The sequence below is a fragment of the Scylla paramamosain genome, chromosome 22 (assembly GCF_035594125.1).
Source record: "Scylla paramamosain isolate STU-SP2022 chromosome 22, ASM3559412v1, whole genome shotgun sequence".
Lineage (NCBI taxonomy): Eukaryota > Metazoa > Arthropoda > Malacostraca > Decapoda > Portunidae > Scylla > Scylla paramamosain.
Window position 1 is genome coordinate 4,988,094 of NC_087172.1, and position 26,000 is coordinate 5,014,093.

The 26,000-nt window shown below is 40.6% G+C and overlaps 2 protein-coding genes across 7 annotated transcripts in view; one reads left to right on the forward strand and one right to left on the reverse strand.

The window, feature by feature from the left end:
- Window positions 1–24,370, forward strand: part of LOC135111899 (uncharacterized) — a 108,866-nt gene extending 84,496 nt beyond the window's left edge. The window contains exons 16-24 of the mRNA XM_064025595.1: window positions 57–259; window positions 2,083–2,287; window positions 4,614–4,755; window positions 5,184–5,445; window positions 12,659–12,817; window positions 13,334–13,484; window positions 13,989–14,413; window positions 14,618–17,394; window positions 18,974–24,370. Coding sequence (XP_063881665.1) covers window positions 57–259; window positions 2,083–2,287; window positions 4,614–4,755; window positions 5,184–5,445; window positions 12,659–12,817; window positions 13,334–13,484; window positions 13,989–14,413; window positions 14,618–17,359 — 4,289 coding nt within the window. The 3' untranslated portion in view covers window positions 17,360–17,394; window positions 18,974–24,370. The remainder of the gene's footprint in view (window positions 1–56; window positions 260–2,082; window positions 2,288–4,613; window positions 4,756–5,183; window positions 5,446–12,658; window positions 12,818–13,333; window positions 13,485–13,988; window positions 14,414–14,617; window positions 17,395–18,973) is intronic.
- The window catches only part of LOC135111468 (trafficking protein particle complex subunit 4-like), a 30,731-nt gene continuing 15,158 nt past the window's right edge, over window positions 10,428–26,000 (reverse strand). For 3 of the 6 annotated variants that reach the window (XM_064024779.1, XM_064024780.1, XM_064024782.1), the window contains exon 5: window positions 22,950–25,718. In XM_064024779.1, coding sequence (XP_063880849.1) covers window positions 25,519–25,718 — 200 coding nt within the window. In that variant the 3' untranslated portion in view covers window positions 22,950–25,518. Of the gene's footprint in view, window positions 13,502–22,949; window positions 25,719–26,000 lie in introns of those variants that run through there. The other 3 variants (XM_064024778.1, XM_064024777.1, XM_064024776.1) reach the window with 3 other exon arrangements.

A 26,000-nucleotide genomic window follows, 5' to 3' on the forward strand; every position in this document is an offset into this window, starting at 1 on the left:
TGCAAGGACAGTAATAGTTCCTAATTCCTCATGTAGTGACCTTTGTCTTTTTGTAGAGAGTGACCAGTATGGGACATGGACCTTGCGTCTCAGTGACTGTGCACTGGCTGATGCAGGACAGGTCACTGCCACTGCCAGCAACACACTCGCCTCAGCTACCTGCAGGTGCCAAGTGAAGGTGTTCCCTGAGGGGACCTCGTTGCCTCGCCAAGATGCCTCCCGCTCCTCCAGACAACACCAGTCCCAGAGCAACCAACAGGTCAGTCTGGCTTTGATAGTCTTCAGATATAACTTAAAATAGCTGCTGAGGTTCCTGTGAGGCTCAGTAATGTCACTAACCATCTTTATTTTATAAAAAAGGAGATTATAAAAAATAGGCTACAGAGTCTTGCCAACCTGTTGTGCCCATACTTCTCAACTCATGTTTGAACCTGTCAGATGCAGAGAGGATTTGCTACAGCTTGTTAAACTATAAAGTGCCATAGTAATATGACAAAATTACCTTTGCTTATACTAAAAAAAAAAAAATAATAACATTTAAAAGGTACAGGGGAGTATTACATTTACTGATTTAAAGAGTGAATGTAGACAAATCAGTAATATGAGGAGCAGAGTGAACCAGTATTGAGAAGTGATGTTGGTCTTGTACTCAGCACAGAAGTAAGTGTGTAAGCCGTATTGCATTCCCACTAGTTTGTGTTGGTGTAGCATGAAGGTGCTGTGGTATGGCAGGAAGTCTGGGTAGATCTTGCCTACATTTATAAAGTGGGAAACAAAGTATACAGATAAGAGTGAAAATACTTATTTCAAGATTGAGTCCCTGCATTTAGTGGATAGATTTGTCTGACAACTTGTATATTAGGAATGAAGAGTAAGTTCATCAGGTAATAAGAACTGGAGAGGCTGAAAAAAAGTAGACTGAGTTTAGTACAGCCAGATTTTAAGGGTTGTACTGGAGGGTAAACCATTTAGTTGTAACTATTGCAATCAATTTGTAGGTGGGATTAAAGTACATTAGGGTTAGTGACTGACAGCCCTCCCACCCATGTCCCAGAGGGGTGAAGGGACTCCTGGCTCTTGCACAAACCTCCTGCAGCGTTACCTCTTTTGCTGCTGGGGGCGAGTGCGTGTGGACGACTCAACTCCTCTTCTCCTCCAGCCCTGAGAGAAGCACCAGTAACATTTCCAGTTCTCAGTCTCCCTTCACTGTGCTTCCCCATTCTCCCACAGCTTATTTATGAATGCTCATGCACATTATTATATTTTTTTTCAGTTTCTCTGAACTGGTTGACACTCCTTTACTTCAAGATCTAGTATATCAGTTATTAATAAGATGGTGACGTTCCATTATATAGAATGTAGGCAATAGTTATTTGAATAAATTTGTAGCATTGTAGCTTCATTCAGCAATAGGAAGAAGCAGAAAGGACAGTACCTGAAAGCTGCCACCAGCACACTATGATAGAAGTGCAAAGTATCAATTTGATTTGCAGTGATATAATATGAGTTGTTTTGATTAGTGTGATTGAGTGTACTTGCAGTGTGTGGTGGAAAGAAAAAGGAGAGTCAACACAATGCACTTTCATTAATCTTTGATATTTTTCTTTGACAGCTTTTATACATATATAATTTCTTCATAATTAGAGTTTTGGAGTTGAATTTATGTTCTGAACTTAATTTTGTTTGGCATGACCACTTTCCACTGATATGTGAGATTAATGTGTTTTACTATAAATATATTTGCATGAGTGTATGGCAAGTTTTTAGTGTATGCATATATAATGTTTGTTAGAAATAGCTATATTTATGAATTGCTTGATGTGTGAGAAGTTTATCTTTTATGAAATGCTATATTAATTGTGGGATTTCTAATTTTGGCCATAATTTGCCTTTAACATATGCATAATGTGTGTGGTGTATTTATCAGTAGAGTAACAGAACACTAAATATATGCAGAACAGCTTCATTGTTAATGAAAAACAGGACATTAACCATTTACATAACATTGACATAACATTTTCTGAGTCATGAGGTGTATGGTGGGTACCTGAGGCAACTAACTAGATGTGGTATTTCCCTCAGCTCAAGGGGAGGTCAGGCAGCAAGCCCACCCAGAGGACACCCCACCCTGGGCCTCACCTCTCTGACAACACAGCCCGCACACCTTCCACTGCTGCATTAACCACACCATCTCACCTCCAGCTTGAGGACTCATTAACCACATCCTCAGGTGCAAAAAGTGGTGGTGGAGAGCAGGAAGACATTCTGCAGGTGCCCACCAAGCCAGGTACTGCTCCAGGGAAGCCTGATGACCTCGATGGGGCCTTGGAAGAGTTGCATGACACTATTGTTGAGGAGACCCAGAGAAGCCCACTGCTCCTGCTGTCTAATACTGCCAGTGCTTCAGAGGCTAGTGTGCATGAGGAATTAGATGCAATAGACAGTGGTGTTGGTGGTGGTGGTGGTGGTAGTGGTGTTGGAGCTGCAGCAGTCTCAGTCAGACAGTCAGGCCAGGGATCCAGTAAGCATCAGCATCATTTATTCAATATTACTGAGGAAGCCAGTGACCTTGCTGCTTGTGGTGGTGAAAGTTTCCCCTTTGCTCCTGTACATGGTGCTAGTCTGGACCTGGACTATTATCCCTCAAGCCATGATGACAATACCTCTTCCTCCTCCTCCTCTGATACTGATAATAATGAGGATGGGAAGGAACTAACCTTGATAAGACCCTCTGATTACCTCAACTCTACATCCTCAGCACATCAGATCCCCCAGACTAACCTCCCAGCCCTTCCTTCCACCCTCCCTCCTAACCAGCTGCATGCCTCTAGCTCCCTTGAGGACCCCTGCCTCCAGAAGCATGAAAGCTGCCCTCGGGATTCTCCATCCTCTGGCTCCCCATCTGATGCGCCTCAGACAGCCACAGGTAATGCTGGGTCACAGTTCCCAGAGCTGAATGAGGGATTTCATGCCCCGCTCTTCATACTTTTAAGGTTATTAGAAATTTATCCTATTTCAAGGACACATGATACCTGATTTTTGTCAGTATGTAGACAGGTACTTTTGGAGATATTTTTGTCATGACCATTCCCTCAAGACATCAGGCTGGTGGGGTATACTGGACTAGACCTATTGCAAATATTAATGTTTATAAGTGTAAAGAGACAGGTAAGTGAAGAATTCTTGTAGAATAGATGTGGGACAGTTTTGAAAAGTTTGGGAGTATGGTATCATTACAGATGGTGAGAAATAAAGAATTTTTAGAAATTTTATATGCATGTTTCTGTAGATGGCAGAAAATCTGACTTTCCAACAAAGTATGCCACTAATTTTAGTTACTTGGCTGCATGTGGCAAGCCCTAGAAAGTTGCAGTTTGTGAAAATAAGTTAATTGAGTGGAAGAAGCAGCAGAAAACCAGGGTCATACAGTGCCATGGTATAAAAGTAGGGAGACAATAATGCATGGAGAATGACATTTTGATGTATGCAAAGGTGATATTAAATGGAGGGTTGTTAATTAATATGTGATGATCATATTAAGTGAAATGTATTTATCTGCTGTAAAACTACATATGTTCCCATAACTTGTGGAGAAAGTGTGGTTAGCAAGGAGTAATTCTTTGATAAAACTCACTGGATAGGGTTAACTGATAAGGCTGTTTTCTTGTAGTGCCTCAAGCTTTGTAAATCCACCTGATATCTAGGAGGAAGTAGCAAGAACAGCTGAGAGATGCCAGGGAAGTTATGTAACATGATGGATTGAGATATCTAGGAGGAAGTAGCAAGAACAGCTGAGAGATGCCAGGGAAGTTATGTAACATGATGGATTGAGGTGCTATCTGGACCCATATAGACTGGGCTTACTGATTAAAGACTCTCACCTGATGGAGTGTGAATACCAATCCCTCATCTCATGAAATTGTGCTTTGAAATACCCCTGCCTCAAGTGTAACATTATTGTCAGTGTCACTTAATTAAGGCATTTGGGTCCTTTCTTAGAACAGAACAGTGACTTGGTTGTTCTGGCCCCAGTTTTGTAGCAGTGCTTACGAGGTCAAGAATTAAATGATATCTCAACATTTAGACCATCATGTATGCATATCATTTAATCATTTATTCATATAGGCACAAAAATTGATTATTACAAATGAATGCTATAATTACCTTGACTTAATCTCAGGTATGCATGTTTGTTTACAGAAAACAGGTATGAGAGACTGATACATTATCTGCATTATTTGACCAGTGAACCTGCAACACTCAATGGGTACTGAAAGAAAATACTGTACTGCAATATGGCTAGGTTTCTTGCTTTGACCCTGTTGACATTGCTCCATATAGCTGAGGGTGGTGTTGGATGTGCTGCCTGTATATAGTTTGGTGCTTATTCCTGAGTATGAATCATGAAACCTTTTGGCTTCTCAGTTACTGTAATGGAGGTGTCCCACATTTGAAGATGCACTTTAAACAAATCACAGAAAAGGGGATTTTGAATGATTGACTGTTTTTGATCTGACCTTCCATTGCAGGATGTTCCAATTATTGTCATTATTATAGTATACTAATCAGCATTCCTCATCTCAGATCAATAATGAGTGCCACTCCCTTGCCAGGCACCATAGCCGAGCGTGAACACCGCAAGTGGGAGGCTGCAGTGCCACTCCCCAACAACCCTTACTCCCCAGAACGCCTGGCACACCGTCTCTCACACACCCGCCCCCCTGACCACGCCATCTACACCCGATCTTCCTCTGTGTGAGTGTCCTGCTGTGGGTGTGCTGCAGTGCTGGAATGTTGAGAGTGGTGCACACCCAACTTATTACTGTGATTGATGTTTGGATGATGCTTTATTTTCATAGTAACCGATAGTGGATGTTCTGCTTTTCTTTGTTGATCTTGATTGCTTTATATTGGTATTATTTACTGTATTTAAGTTGTTCAGTGTATGTGTTGCCCCTGGATATACAGCTGGTAAGTAATGAGGCTTGTTGGAGATTAGATTTCATGCTTTGATTGTTGTTTATACTCCTAACAATTAAATGCATATGTAATGGTAAACATTGCTGGTCTTACATTGGTAGACATTTGTATTAATTTCATGTTTAGCATAACATGAGTGCATCAGAAAAGTTTTGAGTGTACATGAGGTCTCTCCATCATATGTGCTGCTTGTAATTTCACAGAGATTTTTCTGGGGGCAGTGAGGTTGACCTGGACCCGAGCCTGCAGGATGGCATACCATGCAGGGCAGACCTCAACAGATACAGCCGGGACTACTATGTCGCAGGCGGCACTAATGGCACTGCTGCTGCACGAAGCAGGAGTAACTTTGTGAACCACCAAAAACATGGTCAGGAGCACTCCCAGACTTTCAAGCCACAACATCTGACCAATGGATGCCACACACCACCCAACACCTCTCAGCAGGTCACAAGAAATGGCCAGGTATGCCACACTGTTCCCCAGATACATGTTGCAGCACCTTGCATGTCCATTGGGGGAACTGAGGCTTCAAAGGTGCCTATTTCACCTCATGATGTTTGTCCTCCCAATTCCCACCATCCATCCCCCTCATCTCCTGCTCCCTCAGATTGCAGTGTCTCTGATAACGTAGGTAGCACAGTAAACAGATCTAAGGGGAGGGAGAGTTTATCAGTTGAGCCAGGTAAGCTGCATAGCTCCATCATAGACAGATTTGACAAAAGCAGAGCATCACTGCCAAGCTCATCAGTGACTTGGGGATCAAATAGAAGTCTTAGGCAAGAAAGCATGTTATCCATTGCTACTCCAGTCACTCAACCTGACTCACATAATCCCCTTTGTGAAAAAACCAGACAGTCAGTTAGTATGTCTTCTCCCTCCACTATGTCATCTCCTTTCTCCAGCCTGGTGACTCCTCTCCTCCCTGAGTCACCTGGCATTGGAGAGTTGGAGGGTAATTTCATCCACCACAACTTGACACGTCTGTCATTCAGATCACGAAAGACTACCAGGGAATTCAGTCTTAACCCTCTCTTTGAGGATGAGGACAGGGGTCAGGGAGGTGATAGTGTGGAAACTCATCATTCCCATAGAGTTGTCTCACAACCTGTAGAGTCTTCCTCAGACTACTACAGCTCTTATGAGTCCCTCCCCTTCCTCTCCTCTTTCAGCCGGGAGGGAAGCCTGAGACTACCAAAGCCCCAAGTGACAAAGGAAGTTTTTGAGAGTTTGTCAGACATTGGTGGTTCCCTCAGACTCCCAAAGAGGAAGTCTTCCCTTAAGTCATGGGGAAGCTTTAAGCATAAAAGGAACATGATGTTTTGAGAGGGTGTCATTATCTCACAATATATTCATAGGTGTGTGGGGACCTAGTGGCCTTGAACAACATTAGGGAGCCAAGATGGTTAACAGGAATGGTGAGACCTATGTCTACCTTCCTTTTGGTTTATTTTCAGTTAAAGCTGGAGGACAAAAATATATATCTTTCTTTTTATTTAAAATTTTATTTCACTTATGCCAAAAGTCTGTCCTAAAAATTGTAGAATTCCTCTGAAAAAGAAAATGGCATCTGAATGCCTTTTCACGATAGCTAAAGAATTGTAAAATTTTGTTACTAAAATATGTAGTAATTATATAAGAAGTACTGAAAAGCTGGTAGGTCAAGTAATGAAAGAGCAGTGCTGCTGTGAATGACTTAATTGCATGAGAGAATTATCTGACAAGGGAGTTATGAAATGCTTCCTTATCAGACGTGAGACTATGAATGAAGGTCGGTACCTCCTGGTAGAGCAAGGTTTTGATTTTCTCAAAGGAGACAGCTTCAGTAAGACAGCACAGTGTTTACATTTTTAAAGAAATGGGCATAGTCAGTTTGTATAATATTTTATCTTAAAAGAAAGCAGTGCTGTTTGCACTTAGTGTCTTATGTGATTATGGGTGGCTAAACTTTTGGAAAGAAACAAAAGTGGTAGTATCAAAAGTGACAAAAGTGATATCAGATAAAGTGACTAGTGAGGTTTAAGATTCGATATCCATTTATGACTGTGTTAGGAGGTATCCATACTTTTATATATAAGGAATATATGACAACTAGTTCTTAGGTATACATTGTTGTGAAACATGAATGTTAAGTGAAGGGTGTGTGTCAAAAATCTGTGCTGGAAATGACCTTGAGAAAGGCTGCAGGTATGAGAAGAATGCAAATTCTTAATGGTACCGAAGTATATGACATGAAGATGATGACACTGGCTATAGGATTCAAGTGAGGGACAGTAGAAAGAGCAAGGTGGAGTATTCTGAGATGATGTGGACATGGCCAGATGACAGGCAAAGACATTGTTTTACTAAGATGTTCAGTATAGATATAGGGGCATAAGTGAGAGGAGGAAACTTCTTTTAATGTTTGGAAGGAGAGCAAAGCAGTGTGCCAGAGAGCAGATTGGGACGGGGTTATGATGTGAGAGAAATTAAGGAGTTATACGGAGAGGATATCCTTGAGAAATTTTACCTTGGTTACCTTTTAATAATGCTGAAGACTCCAAGATTAATAATGTGTGCCTCAATTTTTTCTGCAATCACAATTTTTCCTCAGATCACATACCTATGCTATTTGTTCACAACTTTCAGTTCTCTTCTCCCACACCTTGGTTCTTCAGTCCATCACTTTCGTTTACCTCCTTAGTGAATCTACCATGCGGGATGTGAGTTCTGGTCTCATGATAGCTTATCACTGTGAGAGCATACCATGAGTGATAAAAATGTGCAGGCCTCTTGGCTCCCTTACCCTCCCAATGGCTCTTTTAGTCAACCACTGATAAAAGAGAGATAACACTAGATCAGAGGGGGTGGCCTGATCTTTGGTGCAGCACAGAGTGGAACAGGCAGTGGAAACCCAGTCCTCATGGTGGCAGGTTGTGAAGACAGTGTTTCCTAGTGGTCCAGAAAGTGCCAAGGTTAGAAAGTGCCACTGTACCAGGTGAGCTGTGTTGATAAAGAGCTTTGTTTGAGGTGCACAGTGGGTATTGTTATTGTGATTAAAGGGCTGGAGGGTGATTGAGAGAGAGAGAGAGAGAGAGAGAGAGAGAGAGAGAGAGAGAGAGAGAGAGAGAGAGAGAGAGAGAGAGAGAGAGTGGTAATGGTTTTCATAGTGTAATATGTTAAATTGTACCCCTAGTGAAAAAATGACTGCTTGAAAGTGTCAGTTTGAGGTTTTGGTATTGTGTGTGGCAGGGATGTTGCATATAATGGATGGAAAACTGGTGTACCAAAGTGGTGTTGATAAGTGAGTCTTTAAGTACAGGAGATAAGATGCATAGAAAAGCAATAAAACACACACACACACACACACACACACACACACACACACACACACACACACACACACACACACACACACACACACACACACACACACACATAGAATACAAGGAGACACAATAAGAAGTTGAAGAAAGTTAACTGTAGAAGAGACATTAAGAAGTATAGTTTTCCTCACAGAAGTGTGAACAAATGGAATGAACTTGGTGAAGATGTTGTAAATGCTGAAACTGTCAGTGCTTTTAAGACCAAACTAGATAAATATAGAGACGGGATACTATGAGATTACTCCCCTCCCATAAACCACAACTAGGTAAATACAACTAGGTAAATACACACACACACACATACACACACACACACACAGTCTTATTGATGAATGAAAGCAGCTCTGCAGAGACTGTAGCTTTGTAACTTATGCAGATTTCCCATCTAATTCCATCCAGTGGTCTGCATTATAGAATCATAAATTAACTATTCTTAATGTGGGTGTTAAAGGCATACCTGTGTTATTGAGCAATTGAGAGAGAGAGAGAGAGAGAGAGAGAGAGAGAGAGAGAGAGAGAGAGAGAGAGAGAGAGAGAGAGAGAGAGAGAGAGAGATTGGCAATTTTCTAATTTCTTTTGGTATATTTCTACAAAATCAAGATTCCATACCTTTGATCAGCACATTATCCTTTTGCCATGAACATAATAATTTTGAATCCATAATTTTAGTGTACTGCTCATTACTAAGGCATTCTGTGTCTCTGCTTCCACTTCCCTGTGATTAGAGAAAAGATATTCCTTGGTAACTCTGTATTCTCCTCTGTCTTTCACTTTGTTTTATGGATGTAGTTTTAGCCTTGTAATGATGTGAGTTTTGTATTGCATTATTATCACCATTGTAATGTGGTTGCCCCAGCATGATGCATGGCCCAGTAGTCTGCATGCCTGTACTAGTAAGCTCAGTGGAATAATAAATCTAACTCTATATGGCTTTGCATTGTATTACTAACCAAATAAAGCTGTCTTTTGCATTTTGTGCCCCAGACTTGCTTGCTAGTGTATCATTACTAACAAAACTTGATGCAGCACTGCTTATAAGAAGTTGTTTAATTTTTGTTCTCCATTTTGGATGTCATTACTCGTGTAAAGGAAAGCAGGTGCTGTACAAACCTAAATACAAGAGACTTTTTCTGTTCCACATAAAACTGGATCATATTAGGTTTCATATCACATGTATTACTATTCTAAATGTTGTTCTACTTAAAAGTAGGCATTTCATTTCATGATAACCAATGATCTATTCATTGACATAGTAAATATACTGCTACATACATCTGAATAGTGATTACATTATCACCACTTATGTTGAAGCATACAGTCCTCATAGGTTCATGTTTCTTCCTCTTCTTAGCTTGTTTAAAAATCCCATCCTCCAGTAAAAAGTAGTTAAAACCTAATCCACTGTGTGTTAGGGTAAAAATGGGTCCTGATGTCAGAAATAATGCAAGTAAAAGTCTAATATCCCTCTCAGGATCTTATACAACCACCAGTTCAACTTCTTGGAGTTCACAAATGTACAAATGGTGGTCACCATATAAAGGTGATGGTGAGCTAACATGAACATGGCTCTAGTTTGGTGAGTGATGTGCTATGACAGTTCAAGTTGTCAGGTGACAAAGACTGACCTAGGTAAACATGAAACATGCCTTTTAAAATGATAATAGCAATGACAACATCTTAAGGGCCATGTGGCAAGTTCTGGTACTGTGGAGAGCATTGAGAGGTTGTCACTAATTTTCTGTGGTATTAGTTTGGTGACACTGATCTGTAAAAGTAAAAAATCTTTATACAAAACTCCCCAATCTTGTGCAGGTGGTTATCAGTTAGTGTGTGTGTGTGTGTGTGTGTGTGTGTGTGTGTATATTTGTTTGGGGGAGGTGTCTTGGCATAGATACCTTCTTCACAGTATGCGTCAGTCTGGTATGCAGCTAGATAAACATGCCAGAAGAATGATGAATGGGTGCATTAGAGCAGTAAGTCTGTTCAGGATAAGGTGCTGCTGCAGGTGTGAATGATGTATTCAGCTGTGTGTTGTGTTTACTTCTGGTTATGTATTATATTATATGGTAAATCATAGTCAACTTGAAGGGTTTTGGCAAAGTAATATTTTTTGTGGATTGTACACATTCTTTATATATCAGGATTTGCCCTATAATGCATTCATCTTATCAGCTATAAATCAAATACTGAGACGGTCATAATTTTTACATTCTCATGGGCTGAGAGATTACTGGTCTATCTTCTTATCTGTGAGGAGTGCTGAAGCTGATAACTTGTATTCTTCATCCAGTGTTCCTAGACTTCCCCTTTGATGGAGCCATTAAATCAGGCACCTTTAGACATAATTACTCATAGCTTCTCCCTCACATTTCTCTCCACTAGATTCCCTTATTTATAGCTTCTCTCCCTCATGCTTCTCTCTACTAGATACCTTTACTCATAGCTTCTTCCTCACACCTCTCTCCACTAATAGCTTCTTCCTCACACCTCTCTCCACTCTCTATATCTAACATTCATATGTCATTTCACTAACATCTCCTTTTACTGTTTCCCTAGAATGAGGGGTTGGCATCATGTACAAGTCTTCTCCAGTTGTTTCTATCTGTTGCATCTTCCTCTGTGGCTTCCATCCTTTGCTGTTCTACCACAATTTCATCCCTCTATTTCACTCTTTCTTCACCTCAATTTTCCCTGAACTGGTTTTCTCCAGGCTCCTTTAATCAGTTTGCTTCACTTCATAATATGTATTAGTTGTACCTAATACATAGCAGACAGCCTGGACGTTTTGAGAAGACATGCCCTTTCCTTGATTTTTCTCATAACAGTTCCACTCTTGATAATTTTCCTTAATTTAATTTGTTTCTCCCTCATCTTTTCCACTTAACTTATTACACTTCCTTCTTTCACATAACATCAACTCCTTTTACATTGTGTTTCTTCCCCCCATCCTCACCTGCTCTCTCTCTCTCTCTCTCTCTCTCTCTCTCTCTCTCTCTCTCTCTCTCTCTCTCTCTCTCTCTCTCTCTCTCTCTCTCTCTCTCTCTCTCTCTCTCTCTCTCTCTCTCTCTCTCTCTCTCTCTCTCTCTCCACCCCCCTTCCCTTCCTCATCATATGCCTTCCTCTTTCCTCACATCCTTTCCTCCGAAGCCACTATCTGTGGTCGCCTCCACTCCAAAGCTTCCCACTTCACCTCATTCTTGGAAAAGATTGCAGAGACTGTTGAAAACATATCAGATAAAGTCACCTGGTGGTCCAGTGAAGCATTGTCATTACCTTCATTACATTTACAGAAACAGATGAGATTTTAAAAGTCAGGATGAATTGATGGTTTGGAAGATTTTATGATAGCTTGGTGAGTTAATTTATGACTGGTAATGACAAGGGAGTAATGGGTAATGACAAGTTGCCAGTTATGTTATGCAGTGGGGAAGTGGACACGAGATTACACATGTTTGATAAAATCATGATAAGATAACACAAGCTTACTACCTGTACACATGAAGGGTGACAAAAGGTCTAAGAATGAACCATTGGAAGTTTTGTGCCAGACATAACAATACAATAATAACAGTTTCTAGTGTTATCATGTACATGGTTTATTGATGGGATACCATAGAAAGGTGATGAAAGATATAAGAATGGTCCCTCAAAGGTTCTGCACCAAAAGTAACAAAACAAGAACTCTAATTTCTGGTGATATGTGCATGGTATGTTTTCAATTCTTTGTTCAAGGTAGTTATAAAGATTTAAGGTGAATGATGGAATGCAGTCTTGAGGAAGTCATGTGTTTTATCTTCTTTGATAAGCAACTTGTGTTCCTTTACCCTACAATCTCAAGGCTCCTCATATCTCCTGTTCCACTGACTCCTGTGCTCCCTTTTATCCTTGTTTTTATTCTATGTGCCTTACAACATTTCTCTGTCATAATTTATGTGTCATTTCTGTTGATTATGATGAAATAAATGATATAACATTACACATAACCATAAAAGATGTATTTCTCTCTCTCTCTCTCTCTCTCTCTCTCTCTCTCTCTCTCTCTCTCTCTCTCTCTCTCTCTCTCTGATAAGCCCTCCCTTTAACACCACCTATTGTGTCACGGTGCCATTCCCCTTTGCATTGTCATCCCTATCATCATGCCACAGTGCCACATGATCTCAGCTGGCTGACACTTTCATAGTGGATGCAACAAATAGCTGATTTGTGTCTAGGAATACATACATTATCATATGAACTAATGATGTTCTATCAAATTAGAAGTACACTCAATGGTACTCTACTTCTGTCTGCTGATGTGTTTGTCTTTCCAATAGGAGATCAGGATTGCATTAGGAGGCAACCAAAACAGTGTCACCAGCAAGATACAGAACTTGAGGGACAGCCAAGGCAAGAGTGAGGTGGAGGCAGGAAGTCTTGAGGTGGTGGGCTCCTGCAAGGCTGTGGATTGGAAGGACGAACTCAAAGATATTCAGGTAGGACAGTCTGAAGTAGTGTTAGTTATCTTTGGAGTATTGCAAATTGCTAATTTAATGTGTATAATTCTGTGTTTAGTCATATAAAGTAATACACACAATAATGGACAACTTGTTCATTTAAAGAGCATTTCTATTGTTTGGCATATGCCACATCTGGTCCATCACACAATTTGGATCATCATGTTTCTTTCTTGATACTTTTGACACTGCTTGTCAGCTCTGTGCCATTAGTATCTGTGTTGCAGATCCTTGGCCACACATCCTCACATTATAATTCATGTGTTGATTGTGATCTTTGTGATATGAGATTAATCACACTTAAAATTTTTAATATATATATATTATTGAAATGATCTTGTAAAATTATGTGATATGTGGCATACATATGAGGAGCCCTTATCTGATACAGTTCAGTCTCATGGATCTTATAGTGCCCAGAGGTGGAGAAAATACTGGTTGCAGGTGAAGGCAATCAGAACTAGGCTCTGATACTGTCCCCTGCACTGATCACAGGCAGCACGTGTGGAGCAGGAGGTGGCCCGGCTGCAGCGGACCATTGACGAGAAACAGCGGCGTTGGGAGACGTATGCTCGACATGCTCCAGGGCGGGGCATCTCTACTCTGTCAGACAGTTCCACTGAACACCTCCACCATCCCCGCTCTGGTGGGTCTGTAGGGGGGCTGTGGAGAGGGAGGAAGGGGGGGACCATGTAGAAGGAAGTTTTTGCTATTTGTTAATTGCTAAGGTAGTTGAAGGGACCAAAATGCTGCATCTGCTTGTTGCTGTGTTCATTACAAAACTATTTATGTTATTCTTGTGAATGAAGTAGAACCTATAGAAATCCAGAAGATAAGATCCAGTTTGGTCATATCTTAGAGAATGTTTCTGTGAGTGTGCTTGTATATGTGTGCACATGTACATCTGTGTGTGTTGTGGCATATAGATAGATACATAACCAAAGTAAATGTTAAGGGAAATTTTTTATATCAATCATTTGATAGAATTTATACACAGCTCTGTCAAGGCTTGAGGAAGGAAGTTTAGGTAGGTAACAGAGGAGTGACACACAGATAAATCAGTTTTAAGTCATGAGACAGCACACACTCTTAATGTAGGCAGAACCTCTTGTCATGTACTGTGTGCCACTAACCTGAGCATCTGGGACAGAGGTGTACCTCTTGCCACCTCGACATGACCTGTGGAGGACAGTGAGTGAAGACACCATCTCAGTGCCCCTGAGAGAGGCCACCCCTCAGCAGCCCCTCCTCCGCCACACCAGCATGGACAGCCTTCGTCCCACCACCAAAGTCTCCAACATCCAGTCTCTTGCTCACCAGCCCCAACAGAGCACTACCAGCATCAATTCAGTAGGCAGTAGCAGCATAGATGGGCAACCACCTAACCACTCTACCTTGAGCCACTTGGGAAGGTCCTTAGAGAGTATTGGTGGATATAGTGATCGAGAGGCCATGGACAGCGATGGTTCCCACCATACCCCAGAGTCACCTGCTCTGCCCTCTGTCAAGAAGCTGGCCTCCAGGTTTGACACAGGTCCCCAGAAGGTGAACAACTTGGACAAGCATGGCAAAAATGTGAGTTTTTGCTGTATTGGTGTGTTATTGCTGTCTTTGATTCAGACAGATAAATAGTTTGTTTCTATTTAGTTTGTTTAGCTGAAGTAGAATAGGACATGTAAATGGAATTCATGCTTAATTTACCAATGCAGCTTCTGCTCATAAAGTTACACATCCAATTAATTAACTCTTTCCTGCTTAATATTTCTGTTCCACAAACAGAATTCACTCTCCCACTCCGGCAAGAACATCCACAGCAGTGGGCGAGTTCCCCAGACTGATCGAGCCACGTACACCAACAACCTCAACAAGCGCAATGAGAAGCCCTACGTCATGAAGGAGGTAAGGTCTCTGGCCAAACCATCACCTCCCCCAGACCCTGACACATACAGTAGTGATAACTGGGAGTCTGATGATGCAGAGACAGTGACCAGCATGAGCCTGCCCCCAACTCCAGTCTCTCTCAGTAACAAATACAGCTTTAGTACCTCTAGCCTCATTGACACAGACTCATCCCACTTTGACCCCAAGGACACAGATACACAGGCCCCTGGGACTTTCTTTGGGGTGACCCTCCGTAGGACAAACAGGAGTTCTCCTGTCCATGTGTACAGCAGAAAACGGGACTCCACCTCCAGTGAATCTTCCCGTGCTGACCAGAAAGAGATGAACTTAAGACGGCTGTCAAGCACAAGTGAGGCAAGTGTGGAGCAAGTACAGGGGCCCTCCAGTGTGGGGCGGCAGCAGACGCCCTCTAGTAGTGAAGAGGATGCACCTGCTACCCTGCGACAGTCCACGATCATCAAGGTGGATCAAAATCCACGATTCAGTTTTAGTGGTCATCAGAATTCAGTTCCTTTCAGAAAGTATGCAAAATCCCAAAGCCTGGTAGACCTGCATCAACCAGAAAACCAGAGTCCTCCACCTTCTTTCTCCAGGCAGCAGCACAACTCACCAAGTGTAAGAGGTTATGCATTTGCACCAAAAGGAAAAAGAAGCATGTCTAACTTCTTGAGAGCATATACAAGGCAGAAGTCCCTTCATGATATTCATCAAATTGATGAGAAGGCTGAGGAAAATTTCAGCATTCAGGGAGCAGATGATGACTACATTCAGCAGAGGTTCCTAGATCAGAGAAAGGAGCCTGCATCACTGCCTACAACTCTCAGGAAAGCCAAGAGTGAGAAGACCCTTACAAGTATTGGTAATGATTCAAAGAATCCACTGGATTTAAACACTATTGCAAGTAGTAAGAAATCACAATCCCCAAAGAGAATGTATGAGCCAACAACAGTGAATGGCTCCACGAAGAAAGAAATCATGCACAAAAACACCAGCACAACCTCAGCACCTAAAGACTCTGTCCAGGCCAGTGTTGCATTAGTGACAACACCCAGCCAGGAGGCAAAAGCCAGTGTTGCAGTAGTGACAACGCCCAGCCAGGAGACAAAACCCAGTGTTGCAGTAGTGACAACACCTAGCCAGGAGACAAAAGCCAGTGTTGCAGTAGCAACAACACCCAACCAGGAGACAAAAGCCAGTGTTACAGTAGTGACAACACCCAGCCAGGAGATGAAAGCCAGTGTTGCAATAGTGACAATGCCCAGCCAGGAGACAAACAGTGTTGAAGAAAAGATTGCAGACATGGAAAAAAGTGTGCCAAAAGTGACTGGTCATTCCTCTGAAGGAAACAAGTCTCCTTTAGAATCTCGTGAGGATGACGAACATGTTGCTGCTACAATTGTCTATTGCTCTGGAGAGGATCCTTCTGAAATAATCTTAAATGAGGCTCATGTTTCTGCATTCCAGGAGCATCTCAAGAAGGAGGTTCAGCATTTCTCAGAGGAATCTTCCTCTAGTGATGGTGGGCAGGCTTCAAGTAGAGGTAACACAATGCGTCGACACAAGAGTGTAGAAGATTTACTGAAAGACTATTCTAATATAAAATCTCTTGACAGGAAGAAACATTCTGCACCCATTGTTTCACCAAAGAAAGAACCTAATGCTGAGAGTACAGAGCCTTACAAGACAGTTATTGCAGTTGAACACAATTCTACACAAGCTCCCTCAAAGATTCCTCACACCTCCCTAACTAAAACTTCTAGCCTCACCAGACCAAAGCCTAAACCTGAACCAATGCCCATGAAGAAGAGTTTGAGTCACTCCTACTTCAAGAATGTAAATGAAGAGACAAAGAACTCTCAGACAGGTATTAGTGTGTCAGGGAAAAAATTATCTGATGATAGCAGTGATGGCGATGTGTTCCATGCGAGCACCATCTATATTGGAGGTGGCAAAAGTGAATCTAATCCAGATTATTCTACTAAAATTACTGTCAGTGGCAGAGCCTCACCACCATTCAAAGGGGAGATTACTGTGAATGACAAACATGTCATTGCACCAGCAGAACCACAGCCTCTCTCTTCTGTTGGGCAACATGGTTCTATGGTACTTAAGGATGCTAAGAAAGGAGAAAGGAATAAAGATACCAGTGACATGCCTGATTCAGTGATAACAACAGTTGAGGTGAATGATACTTTCATCAAAAAGGAAAGGAAAGGAAAGGAAGCAAGTGACAGCTCCCATGTCAAAGTGGTAAATGTCACAAAGAAAGTGAATCATATAGATTACACAGCTGAGGATATTGAACAAGAAGATCCCAGGATCCTCAAGGAGTTGATCATGATGGAGTCTCGTACGGGTAAAAGTGGCATTAGTGCAAAGATTATAGCAAGAAAAGAAAAAATGAAGGATGCATCTGTTCCTCTCAATTCCCCATTTTCTCCTCTAAGATCTCAGTCCAGGAAAAAGTCTTCCTCCTCTTTGTCTCCCAGTGAGGAGATTCCACCCAAGCTGACCAACCAGGATTCCCAGGATGAAGGCGTGGACTTTCCCAGTGACACTGCTCCTTCAGCCAGTAGTCAGGACCCAGCAGGGCCTGAGGGGGACCAGCCCAGGGTATAGTGCTACAGATCCTCGTGCATGGTGCCCAGGATGAGGTACTGCACCTGAAGGTCACACAGAGCCTATCTTTCTGACAGATTCTCTCAGGAAATTCATCCATTGTTTAATTAATTTTTTATCCATTTATTTCTCTTAAAAAAAAAAAAAAGTTTTGAGAGAAACTGTCATTGAAACTGGCTGGTGTTTCAAGCTCTCGTGGATTCCTGAAGCTGATTCTTCCACTGATGATTCTTTTAGTAAATCCTAAGCCATCCATGGAAGCTACTCTTGTTTGGGTGTGACTGCAAAGGTGTCCAGGAAATGTTTTGTTTCCTTGTCTTGTGTGGTGTGACTATGACCTATACATTGGGTGCTGCCTTGACTGTTTTGGACTGTTACTCGTCTTCTTGTCTCTCACCTGTGTGGACTACTGCTAAGTTGCATCCAACTTTATTTGCCTTTTGGGAACAAACACTGGACTGACTTGTCAAATGAAAATTTTTGTACCAATGTGTTTCTTATCTGTTGTTAGAGTAATACATCAGTATATTTATGTTTTGAAGATTTTATTTTTTTCATTTGCTTCTTGTGCAGCTCATGCACTTGTAAGTATAAATGAATTTCATAATGTGTTTTCACATTTCTAGAAGTGTTCACTCTTCTTTATAGCAAAGCTTTTCTTGTTTGCTCACAGATATAAGGGATAACTTTTATTGCACCATTTCCATGGGAATTTATTTATTTATTTTTAAAGAATTCTGTTTGACTTCTGACACAAAATTAGCATGACCTTTTATTCTCTTATTCTTCTCATCAACCATGCCTTCAAAATGACTGCAGTGACTGGTCAAGACAAACATATGCAAAATGCATTGATCATAGACTAAATCTACAGATAATAGATTTATGCAGACCGCATACTTGCAGTTACAGATCATTTAATGAACCAATTCACCGATTAGGGCAAAAGACATGTAGTCCAAAACTATTTCCAGAGATAATACAAGTATACTCCACACCCACCAGCCCATCAAGGCTGCTTGGCTGTCATTCTGCTGCCTTGTTTGTGTCAATGATTTTTTTTCTTTTTTACATGCAGCTTCTATTTTTAAATAATGGACAGTGGTGTAGAAAGAAGTTTACACTGGAACTGTAAATATTGTAAGTTTTGTGTTTTTGTGATTCACTTTTCAGTGGTACTGATTTTTTCATTACAAGATCCTTTTTGCAAATAATGACCAAGATATTTAGCAGTTTTTAAAATGTATTTTAGCACTTGGGTAATGTAAATGATGATAATAGATCTAGTTATTGTCTCACTTTGCTTAGTAGTTTGCTGTAGAGCTACAATTATTACTTAGAAAATCCTTTTGCTTAATGTTTGTCTGTGTATGTGTGTGTGTGTGTATGTCAAGCAGGACAGCTTTGATTGCATTTTTTGCCCCCAGTCATTGCCCCTAAAAATATAATGATCCCCATTACTAAGCATGCCCTTGTGTGGCATCCTTAGCCCATCAAACTATTGTTCAAGTAAATTATTTAAGGTCCAGTGCTTCAAAAATCAGTGAGGATATCCCGGTGAATACATTGTTGTGCATCATTTGAGAGAGTCTAACAACCTTCCTCATCCTACAGGTGCACAGCCTCACTGCCCGCAGCATGCCACTCCGTATTAGGGAGGGTCTGCGTGCTGGCCCTGCTTGTGTCACTCTCCAGGGTCAGTCTTCTCCCAGCAGAGATGCCCCTTCTCCTGAGCACCTTGGCATTCCCTGGGGACCAGCAGCCATTCCTGCACGCCCCACCCAGATACCTGGAGACACCAGCGATGACTCTTCTGCCCCATCAGGCTCGCCTCGCCGGGTGCCACGTAGGAGGAGTGGGGGCCGGCGGGAACACCCAGGCTGGTGTGCACGCCCGGAGTGTGGTTCCCTTACTGATCCTGCTTTGCAGGTAGCCACAGACAGCTATTGCTGAATAAGTCTGTCTCATATTTGTAAGAACTAACTTGCTAAGCACTGGGGAGTCTTCAGGAGGAACAGATGTGTGGAAAAACAGTTGGTTGTGTGGGTTTAAAGAACTGCTGTGATAATGTGATGAAGACAGGCCTTTGATGCTTTACCTGCTGACACTTCAGCAGCCAGTGTGGTGTTGTCTTGAGGTAAATGTTTGCATCAAAATAGATAAGATAGTGAAATGAAAACTGCCTTATTGTAGCTCTACAGTAGGCCCTATAAGTGTGGTGATACTGATGCCTTAGAGAGCTTTTGTGAGGTTGATATTGGCAAGCTCCTGAGTACTTTTAAGTGTGTGAAAGTTTCCCTTGAATTTGGGATTATTACTGGATTAGGCATTCCACTGAAACTTCATGGTGCAGAATTAGTTGAAAACAAAGGTGCATATGTGGGTAATAATAATTAATGGAAAAGTGATGGGGCATAAACATACTCTTCCGCAGCTGGATGCTAATGACTTGAAATATTTCAGCATTGTTCCTTATCACTGGCCAGTCATTATGACATGTTCCATAACCTGGTACTGAGTAAGATCCATTGAAACATTGATTGGAGACCCTCAACTCTTACCTAAAAGTTACTGATGCAGTGATTAGTACAACAGTGATGAAAATATATGCTTTCACAAATGTGGGTGTCTGCCAGAATTCTGAATATAGTGTAATACTAGAATTCAAAAGAAGTGCCAGGCATCAGATTAAGTGTGCATAACAATATAGGAATTGTTTCATGCAGGCAAAAATGTATATCCAAAGAGAGAAATGTTCCAACCTGGAGAGATCATACATACCAAACCAATGCAGGCTTATAGACTACAGGTGTGAATTTTGGCAGTGATGGTCATGTTTCAAAGGATGCTTCAGTCACATAGTGACTGCAATCATTGGTGGTAGAGGTTACTTGAAATGTCATGAATCAGCAATATATTTGACTTTTTGATAATGAATTGTACATGTAGGTATATTGACTTTAAAAGATCAAAATTTTCTATAAACAAATTATTACTGCCACCCAAGTGACTGGCAGTGCAGTGGCATAGAAAGTGAGGTTGTCACATAACCCATTAGCATGCAAGTACTGTTATCATCACTGAAAGCAAGAGATGACATCTTAAAAAAGAGCTCTACTGGAGTAAATTTTAACAGTTAAGTTTATCAAAGAAAATGTGCACTATACCAATCAGAGGATTGTTACCCAGCATACCAGGTGTGTACATGGCTGGCTGTCTGATATTCAGACCACATTTAATTTCAGTCTCCTTGCTTGCTTCTTTCACAGACACTTATTTTCTTTCAGTATATTAATTTTTTGTCTCATCACTGAAGCACTCTTGGCCAAGACCCAGTCCTATATGGCATTTTGCCACTCCTGCATACTCACCTAAAGCAGGCTAGCCCCTATCCTGCATACACACTTAAGCAGGCCAGCCCCTAACATGCCAACAAGCACTCTTGGCACCACAAACAATTGTCAGTTTTTGGAATACACATGGCTTAATAATCTCTATAACTGTAGATTTTTTTTTACTCCAAGCAAATTTTTGACATAAAGGGTCTGGTTTGCAGGGGGAAAGGCAGTACATGAGTTAGCCTATATTACCGAGATATACCTGTATATTGAACATATCAAAGAACAAAACCCCTACTATTTTGTGCACAAACACAATAATGTTAGCATAAGCTTCTCTATTCCTGGAGTACCAGAAAATACTTTCAAGTTCAGTAATCTGTTTATAAGCAGACTTTAGGCTTGCACATGCTGAATCATTTAAGACCATGATCAGTATATATATACATATATAGAGTTACTTATTGTCATGCTATTTTCCTCCCAGGATCCAGCTAGGATTTGTAGTTTTTTTTTTTTTTTTTTTTTTTTGTAAATTATGCATTTTACTATCACTATGCTTTAAACAGACTACTGTTTGTGAATGTTATTTAAGGAGATATTGGTTATGTTTATTTAAGGAGATATTGGTTATGTTGCTTGTGTCTTAAGATACTCTGTAGCACACAGAAGTAAGGCAACTGTCAGATTACATTTGAGTTAATACTGCTGAGGCATCAGGCAGTCTGCAGGTCTGCATGTACAGGTGCCTTTCATGAGTTATATGTAAACAAACTGCCTTAAGTATAGATGAATCTTGATATTCATAGCTGTGTGTAAAATGTATATTATATTGGAAGTGAAGTACTGTAGAAAGGAGTTAGCAGTAGAGTTCTAAGGTTTTTGGAGTGGAATAGGAATGGCTTAATCTCCCATACTTGAATTGTAGGTGTGGGGTTAGGAAATGTGTGGTAACAGAATATGGGAATATCAGGAGATAAGTATAGTCATGCACTCCTGCTACTGAAAATTGCATGCTGAACTATGTGCTGCAAATGGAAGAGTCCTGCTCCCAAAGTGTGTCAGTACCTCCTATGTGCTGTAGTCCTGTTAGTGGATTAAGATGTTCCCTGTTACTGGCTTGTAGCTGTTTTTACATTTTGTATATTTGTACATACCAGAATGTTTAGTATAATCATAAAACAGCTCAGTTTTAGGCTCACACTTCAGTGCTGCCAAGTGGAAAAATTTAGTGTTGTGGGACCTATATGTGAGTATAGTATTCCTTCAAATGTAATTATTACTTGTACATGTGTAGATATGTTTTGAAATGATGGTCTATTGGTGTGGATTGCCAAAACATTATATGCAACTTCCTACATAATAAAACTGTTAGTGTCGAAATAGGATTGAAAACATCTTGTTTCTTACTTTTCAAGTAAATTTTCTCATTTCATTTATACAAAAGATGACGATGCCAACACACCCCACACATTACAAGGGGCATGTTGGTAAATAACCCTCATTGACCAAGTATCCTATTAGAGATAATTTAGATCAAAGCATCTGTGATTCTTATCCTCGAGAAATTCTCTACCCATCCATGAGGATTTTATAGTTCATTCAATCATAGCTTGCAACTGGAGCCTAAATCACTTTTGTAGTAACCTTGTTGCTGATTGTGTGGCTTTGTCAGCCTGTCTCCCACTTACAGTAAACACCAGCTTCTCCACAGTGCAAGTTCTACTTCTCTTCCCTCATCTCCCTCACTTTGAACAAGACGATTTTTTACCAAAAATAATTCATATAATGCAAGTCAAGGATAGAGTTAAAATATTTATACCACTTTGTTCAATTGCCTTTTTTTCATGGATGTAATTATCATAATGTTGTAAATAAACACAAGTGGTATGTGGAGCAAAGTTTGCATAAACATTATATTATTATTGGATTTTAGGTAAGGCAGAAAAAAAAAGTGGCAAGTAGCTTTATCTTCAGTTGCTGACTCAAGATAACAGCTGTGTGCACATGTTTGTCCTCATGATGCCAAGCCACTTTTGTCTTGCATCTACAGCTAGGGATAAAAAGTTGCTTACCATCCTTCTTTTCTGCCTTTTGTCTTGCATCTACAGCTAGGGATAAAAAGTTGCTTACCATCCTTCTTTTCTGCCTTATCTGAAATCTAATGCTACTAACAGCAGCATTAGATTGAGAACTTTATCACACACACAGTACCTCTATTTTTTTAAATTTTGGTATGGTAATTTAAAAAAGCAGCTTTCAAGTTCATTTTTAACGTACATGATTATTTTTTCCCTGTATCTTTTAACATTAAATGAGTGTTTATGCTAAGCAGAGCACTGACTAACTGAGCTACAGATCAATGAGCAACAAGGTTAAAAAAGCAGCTCAGGGTCCAGCTGTGTGCTACAAGGAAATGGACTACAGTAGTCCTACATTTTGCCCTGAAGTACAAGGTCTGTCACAAAGTATCTGACCTTACATTAATGAACTAACAGTAACTTGTATTTTGTAGGTTATACCTATGATTTTCTTTAGCGTGCCCTTAGTGGCTCCATTGCTGGGAGCATTTCTGTAAAATTCTGTATCAGGAGCATAGTTACATTCTGTTTGATAGCTCCTTAGCTCTGAATTAGAATATTTTTAGTACCATTGCTTATGGAACAGCTAGATATCACAGGGAGTCATATCTAGAAAGTAAGGAATCTGATGAACTAAGCCTGGATCAGATGTAAAGGAGGCAATTGGCAGCTGCCTCATGACAATGCTCTGGCCCATTCTTTGTACCTGATCTAGGTTTTCTTGGCCAAGCACTGAACTTGCCAGGGTTCCTACTCTTCAAACATGGCTTCCTGGTTGTTCCATAAGCTGAAGATGTCATTGAAAGGGTCCCAATTTGAGATCTGAGAAATGTCTGCAGAGCACAACACCTGGTAGCCATTATGTAAAAGGGGTTTCAGAAACATTTCCAACAATGGACAAGTGTGGAGACCAAAAGCCACTTCAAGAACATAATGTAGTTTGAACCTATAAAGTATACACCAAGGCGTGATACTTTTTGCCAGACCATCAATTACTGATGAGTGAAATGCCATATGGTTTCCTACTTTTATAATCTATTGTATACTTCCCTTGATTAACTTTAAATGTAATTTTAACAAATCATATTGTTTGCAAAGTACTTGTGAAAAGTAATCCTACTGACATAATTACAACCACAGAAATGATCAAGTTTTTTCTTGCCATGTGCAGTACATCCCTTCTCCCACTTCAGCACTGAGTGAAGGGTAAAGCTTAATGCTCCACCAGTGGATTCAAAATAATAGATGCCTCCTCTTATTTCTCATTATTAAGGAAGATAATGTTCATGGCTACCATTTCCTAATATTTAATAAGAGTATAGGAAGCAAATGAACAACTTTCATTTGCTTCAGTACCTGTGGATGGCTTGGCAAGCTTGCCGAGGGATGCGGTGGCTTTAGACCTGTTAAAATGTGTGGGAATTCCTGCCTCCACATAATGATTCTTTCCTCTTATTCCTTTATTCTGGTGTTGAGTGCCATAACTTGTCATTCTGGTTGTTTTCTTTCATTAACCTTAGTCTAATTCTGACATCCTGTAAGAACATGAAGCTTCATTAATCAACAATAAATATACTATACATATATACAGCTTTGTTGTGGTATTTTTTTTATCCTTTCAGCCTCAGAGATGCTTAGGGTTAGTAATATGAATCATTAAACCAAGATTTGAGCTGAACACTACTTGAATAATATGGTTGAATCTGGAATTGGTTCACAGAATAAATGTATCATCTAAAAATAACTACACTCCACCATGCAAAGTCTGCCATTGTACTTTCACCACTTAAGACATGAAAACATGGTATCACTGCTGCAATGTTCTCACACACTGACTGGCAGAGTACCCACTTCAAATGTGCAACAAACTGCTTTGGTCCTCTACAAATATCCTTGGTTATTTGCAAGACACTTACACATGTATAATCAAATACATTTTAAGTAAATTAAGATTATGGCAAAAAACACGGTTTGTTGCATATTCTGAAACAGACCACAATATGTTACCCACCCATCAGCCAACCAGAGAGTGCAAGCATCACCCAGTGACCATGTTACCACATGCATGTTTTTAGGAGGCAAAATTGTCAAAGCAGACTTGGTGTAATACAGTAAAGCAACCAATGGAAACAGAGTATGGAATGAATAATATGCAAATTATTTTAGACCTGACATGATACAATAGGATGAAAACAAAGCAGTGTGTCCTGCATAACAACCCTAAAGTACTACTCTTGTCTGCACAGGGACTTCCAGAGTTTTCTCTATCAGTACAGCAAACCAATCTCGCACCCTTTTATGGGGAGCAGGTGGCTCTCCAGTAAGGCATTGGACTTGCTGCTGAAAACCTGCAAGGTCAATCTGCACATATGGCTCTTGATTTGACCAGAAAAGTCTCACCATCGCAACCCCAGGCCATCACTGTCACAATGCTGTATGCTTTACCTTAGTGCTGGTCTAGCACATAATAACACTCCTCAATGACTTGATTTTTATACTTATTTATGCCATATTTTCCTCTTGAATTCCCTGAAAATTTATATATAAATGTACATTGATTGACAAAGAGCCTTCGATCAAACAATGGAATACAATAACAATGAAATTGAAGATCTTATCGACAACTAAATGGATCACAAGTCATACCAATTCTCTGAGACTGAAGCAGTAATTACAGACAACAGATGGAGTGGAGGAATCAATGCAAGACAGTAGTACTATAGGTAGTAACAGTACCAGATCAGACATTGCTGAAGCCTGGGCGCTCAGCTTGCTCCAGGGCAGTCTTGAGGTGCTCATCAAACAGCTCACATCTGATGGGCATCTCAAGGGAGTAGAAAGGATTCTTCAAGGCAAAGTCGGCATACAGCTCATACACTCGGTGAAGCAGTGCGTCAACACCACTTTGTTTGGGGTCCGAGATCACCATAAACTTTACTCCTGAAAAATTAAAGCATTTAGAATATAGACACTACTTATAACAATAGGGTTAATTAAGAGTGAGAATGATGTGTGGTGCTTTGTCTGGGTCAGTAAATAACATATATCTAACAGATCTGAAAATTCATCTTTCTAGGCAGAGTAACAAAAAAAAAAATGGATTCATGAATGTACACAACAGATTCTATCCTTTCTTGATGCAGCAGACCAATATTCACTGTGGCTTCCTAGACACTCAGTGTTTAATGTGCTTTAAGTAATATGCATACAGAAGGCTGCTTT